We start from the raw sequence: 6,000 nt of genomic DNA on the forward strand, positions 1-6,000 counted from the left end.
TGGGTGCAGGGAAGACCAATAAAAGAACAAGAAATGAAAACATGCCACCAGAGTTCATACACTTCCTCTGTCAGCAAGCCTTGTAAGTAGAGACCATATCTCAGGGTGCATCTGTGTTGGAATTGTTTTTAAGGTATTTTTAAATATTCTTTCAAACTTGTTTTAAAGATTTTTTTTAAATGTTTTGTTTTTAACTTGTTTTTAGTGTTTTATCACTTGCTGTTTGCTACCCATGCCTCGTTTTGGGAGGAAAGGCAGGTGTTGTGATTTGTCCTGACCCAGAGCAAATTTTGTCCTGGTTGTCTATTATTTTTTGTTTTGCAAGTCTTGCCTGTTTTGGTTGTGCAGAGATGCTCATATCCATGCCTAGTGCCCAGCATAAGCTCTGGGTCAGGCAGGAAGCACTGGCATCTCAGAGTCCACCCTTCCCTTTCCTGAGGTGTATGATTTTTCCTGTCCCAGAGCAGATTTTGGGGTGGGCATCCCCAGTTATTTTTTTCCTGTGCATTTTGTCTATTTTGGTTGTGCACAGATGCATTGATCCGTGCCTTTTGTCCAGCAGACGTTCTGGGTCACGTGGGAAGCACGGGCATCTTGCAGAGGACAGCCTCCACTTTCCTTCGGTGCATCATCATTTGTCCTGGTGTAGAGTAGATTTTGGGATGGGCACCCCCTAGTTACTTCCCCCCCCTGCTCACTTGGTCTATTTTGGTTGTGCATAGATGCTGTTATGTGTGTGCTGTGCCCACAAGATGCTCTGGGTCAGGCTAGATGCAGTGGCGTCACACAGGAGACTCTCTACTTTGCTCAGGTGTAAGATTGTCCTGGCTCTAAGCAGATTTTCAGTTGGACACCCCCAGTTACCTATTTTTTTTCCTACACATTTTTGTGTATATTGGTTGTGCATAGATAGAACCTCTGGGCCAGGCAGGAAGAACTGGCCTCTTGTAGAGAACACCCTCTCTGTTTCTGGGGTGCATGATTTATCCTGGCCCAGAGCAAATTTTAGGGTGTGCACCCTCAGTTATTTTATGATTTTATGACATCATGCATTTACGAACATTTCAAAAGCCTGATAATTTTGATTCAATTTTGATTTATTGTTGTGCTTGATGAAGAGAGTCCCCATATCACAAAGATACGATACGGGATACCCCAACATGTACTTCTGGAGTTCAGGGACATGTAAGCTTTGCTTCGGAGTTTCTGGAGCTGTGAACTTGTCTTCTTTTTCAGTGTTTTGAACTTTCAAGCAATTAAGGAACTGGGAACTAGGAACCAGCTTCAGCATTGTGAATTAGAACCACAGAAACAGGAGCAGAGAAAAAATGGTAACTGATGTTCAATAATCTTTAGTAAATCTTTTAAAAGGAAAGAAGAGATTGTAATATAGATCAATATCCTGCTCCAAGATATCAGCTAGTAATACATTAGATGTGGGATATCTGTCCAACATTTTCAGTGAGATATCTGATAGGCAAGAGTAATATCTCAACAGGTTTATGATATACTGGTCAATTCAGTGGAGAATTCCACAATGATGATATATGGCTGAGTCCAGGCTGTTCTGAGCTCCCACTCCCTCTTTTTGATCCCCATGGATTTCCCTCTCCCCAGAGCACCCTGTGTGTGGCATGTTCAACAAGGCTGTATCTAGGCGGTTCTGAGATCCCTCTGGGAGGTGCGTGTGCTTTCAGCTACCAATTTCATCCCTCCCCAGCTATCTTTATTTTGTGGGGGTGGCCGTAAGCAGAAACCACGTTAAAGCCTGACTTGTAGACCAAGAGGCTTACACATTGCATAAAGCAGCAAGGGTGCATTTTAAAAGAAATAAAATGGCTGTTTCAGAAGCAGAAGGGACAGCAAGAACAGTTAACTAATACCACCCTGCTTAATTTCTGGCAGTTTTTCCCAAAAAGGGAGGTGTTAGGGGTTGGCGTTTACTTGGAAGCAGCCCCTTAACTTACCACTATTGCTTGGTTGTGTAACTCATATGAGGAAAATGCAGAACTTCACACATACTTGAAGGCATCTTTTATTACGATGATGAATATTCCCTTACAGTTAAAGCACTGCCAAGCAATGCAGAAACAAGCACACACAACCCCAGGTTATATGACACACGTGGGAAGAAGAGGTTTGTGAAAAGCTACACAGAACTTCTGTAACTATTCCTTTCAGCAAACCTCATATGAAAAAAATGAGCATTTTAAAATGCTCATTCAATAGCCTTAGAGCATGTTGGCAATCTTATATCCCTGCTATCCATTTGCACCTTTCATGGCAGGGATTTTGTAATGCACACACTGATATTGATATTAAATTAATACAGTGTTGAGATGCAATCCCCCTCCTATGCACACAGCTACAGCTCAGAAGAGACTTGGCAACAGCCACAGAAGGCAGTGGGACAATATTACAGAGGATGGGGAAGCCCATTTTCCTAATCATGCATGTGGAATTTCTAGAACCACCTTTCACACAAAATTGTTTTATGGTGCAACCCACTCAGGGGAAAGAAAAAAAAGTTCACTTTTTTTAAAAATGGACATTCAGAAGCCTTGGAGCCTACCTGCAATCTTATAATGTTTTTTGTTTACACAGGAAGAGACAAAATGGATCATTTGTGGAACGATAAGTTTTTATTCTTTTAAAAAGTATTTGATTTCACAAAGCATGTCATCGTATATGTTTAAGTGGAGGATAAGGCTATCAGTGGCTACTAGCCATGATGGGTATGGTCTGTCTACATAATCAGAGGCAGTGCGCTTCCAAATACCAGCTGCTGGAAATCGCATTAGGGAAGAGTGCTCTTTGCACTCAGGTCCTACTTGTGGGTTTCCCATGGGCAACTGGATGGCCACTCTGGGAACAGAATGATGGACTAGATGGGCCATTGGCCTGATCCAGCAGGCTCTTCCCTCATGCAATATATCTTTTATATAAGTATGCAAATTTTTAAATGATGGAATTTCTCCCATAAATCTATATGTATTCATTTATTCAGTGAGCTGTTACACTTCCCATGTTTTTTTATGCAAAGGGGTGTGTGTGGGGGGAGTTTTTTTCCTGAAGTCCCTTCAGAGATTATTATATTGGTAATTTGATTCTTGTTTTTTTAATTCTGGGGAAAATTTTTATTGCACCCCCCTCATGGTGTTCTGGTGTTCCTATTCATTAAAAAATATTGCTGTTGCATGCAATGCATGTTGACAAAAATGTTTTTAAATGTATGTATAAACCCACAGACTGTACATTTGTGAAAGCATGTGTTGATTAAATCCTTTTTCTGATGTGCCTTTTGCTGCTTTTTAAATGCAGTGTTGCTTATTGTGCAATTTTTATGGTTCTAAAATGTAAAAATGCATTCATCAGCAGTGTGTGTGTGTGTGTGTGTATATGTTAAACAACATTAGGCTGCATGTGTTTTTTGCATTGTGAAACATGTTTTTGATTATGGACCAGGGAATTTTAAAATTCTCTATGTATAAAGTACTTATTACACTAGCCCCCCCTCCGCTTTATTACTATTTTAATCAGTACTTACAATGTTCTGCATTTATTCCGGATTCCACTGTAGCAGGTGGTAACTATCTTGTTTTAATTCAGTGGGGGATTTTCAAGCAGATAGTTTCAGCATGTAACTTTTGTAAATCTGAATTATTATTTTTTTAGTTGAACTGAAATATGCATAGCCAATACTTGTGAATGGAGCAAGATTCCTTGTGCATTTCTTACCAATATAACCTGAACAATAAAATATCTTTTTAATAAAATAACTTTCCTAAAATTGTTCTTAAAAGTTTCCTCCCACACAGTCCCCCAGCTTGCATTCCCCTCCCCCCACAGACTGCATGTTATTTTTCTGTTACCCCAAGTACAGTAAAAAAAAATACTGTGTGAAATATTTCTACCTTCTCCTGCTCTGATTTCAAAGTGTACATATATTCTACCTTATGTTTTTATTTGGATGTGCATAGGATTCCACAGAAGTCTGACAGGAAAAAAAAGTCTTAACTCAAAAATGCTTGTACATATGCATGCATAGGATAGAAGTACACAAACTGCTTTGGTTTCCCCCCCCAGAAAGGTATCTTGATTAAGCTACTTCTAAACTATTTCAGCTATAGTATATAAACAAGATCTGCATAGCACGGCATGAATGCCTTTTTAGGATACCCTAGTGTTTATTAGATATCTGCTCAAGCTAAAATTATGATGAAAACACAAACAATTTCGGTATACTGCATTTAAACTAAGACTATGCATAGACAACCTTAACTCTTTTGAAATAGGCAACAGTAACATCTCAACAGGTTACTGATGTATGGGCCTACTCATAGAGAAAACCACAAAAGAGATATGGCTTCAAACACACACACTTCTTAGGGCACAGACTTTGATGACATTGCAAACAGACTCCTGTAATCCTGAAATACTCATCAACTTAAAAGAGGGGAACCCATGGCCCTCCACATATTGGGCTACAATTCCCATTATGACCCCTGGTCATGCTGGCTATGGTTGATGGGAGTTGGAGTCCATCAACATCTGAATGGCCACAGGTTCTGCACCCGTCTTAAAGTACTGTAACACTGATACATTCCCCCGATTATGGATGCTCAGCCAATATTGCCAAACAACGGATGCTCTCTATTTTCCCCTTCATTCAGCAAAAGTTAACAGAACATGCCACTGATTCACCAAGGCCAGGTTCACTATCAATACTACCTCTTCCCAACTTTTGTTCAGAACAACTGGAAAATATTGTCTGAAAGGCTCCAGAGACAACACAAGAAAACCTAGTAGACAAACTATGCTGTTGCAGCAACATCCAAAGCGGATCTCTTCACATCAATGAGTTGCACGTGATCACCCCACCATATGGCGAATAAAAAAAAATCAATAGTTTAGGGAGAGGCGAAAAGAAGAGAAACCCCGTAACAGCTTCCATTATTTTGAGACACCTTAACCTCGCACCTGCAGCAGCAAGAGGATCCACGAGATCATCCATCTGCCTATACTTCAATATCAACACACATGACCTTGTCCGTCAATTTTATCCCGCGTCAAAGCGAAGAGAGGCTAAAAACAGAGACAAGATTTCCTCTTTACGATCTTAAAAAGGCAACTTTAAAGACCTATAATCAGGATACTCATGACATGAATAAACGAAGCGCTCATGACAATTCTGCTCTGCTACTGAGAGAGATGAAAGCGTCTGCTGTCTTGACAGGGCGGAGACCCTCCTACCTCAACACGGCCACCCAGGTAAAAGCCCCGCTGCAGAAACTGAGGAGAAAGATGCAGCAGGCCAAGAACGATACTCACAGCGCGGTGGTGCTACTGCTGCGAGGCAAAGGTAAGAGCAGGCCCTGTTCCAGGCTCCGACTGGACAAACGGAGGCGGCTACAATCCAACAGACCTCGCCGGCAATAACAAGGTGCAGCGTCGCACTGCTCCCCAGCAGTCCCCTGTAGAAGAAGCAGCACCACCACTACCGTGAACGGCGCCATTGGCGCCCCCCGGTCAGGCCCTGAGCGCCACTGCATTCTCCGTCCCCCTTTCTCTACCATCCCGGAGGCCCAGCCAAGCCAGGCCGCGCCGCTACGATACTCGGCCTCATACACACCCCGCCCCCATCCCTGCCAGTGCGCACAGAAAGTACAGATGGGAGGATCCGGCCTAGGCAAACTCTGCGCATGCGCCCCGGGTCTGAGAGAGGCGTCGCGAGGGGTGTTCGGGGAGGGCGGGATCGCAAGAAGCGTCTCAAGTAGCTAGCGGGAGGGGCTTGGAAGTTGGCGGCGGACGGGGAGGGCGAGGCTTGGTAAATTAATTTAATTAATGTGAAAAAATTGGTAGCGATCCACCGACCCACCGTCAGTAGCAGGTAAGCAAGACGATTGAGCGCTTTTATAGCTGGAGCCTAGGGATTTCGAAGTAAGTTTCAATTGTTTTCATTGAAACTTATTCCCGAGAAACAGGGAATATGATTGTAGC

At 42.5% G+C, this 6,000-nt stretch overlaps 1 protein-coding gene across 1 annotated transcript in view; it reads right to left on the minus strand.

Moving 5' to 3' along the window:
* LRIG2 (leucine rich repeats and immunoglobulin like domains 2) overlaps positions 1–5,723 on the minus strand; it is a 70,680-nt gene extending 64,957 nt beyond the window's left edge. The window contains exon 1 of the mRNA XM_061631980.1: positions 5,332–5,723. Within this exon, the coding sequence (XP_061487964.1) occupies positions 5,332–5,576 (245 nt within the window). The 5' untranslated portion in view covers positions 5,577–5,723. The remainder of the gene's footprint in view (positions 1–5,331) is intronic.
* Positions 5,724–6,000: the final 277 nt, after the last annotated feature.

The sequence above is a fragment of the Rhineura floridana genome, chromosome 6 (genome assembly GCF_030035675.1).
Source record: "Rhineura floridana isolate rRhiFlo1 chromosome 6, rRhiFlo1.hap2, whole genome shotgun sequence".
NCBI classification, from domain to species: Eukaryota; Metazoa; Chordata; class Lepidosauria; order Squamata; family Rhineuridae; genus Rhineura; species Rhineura floridana.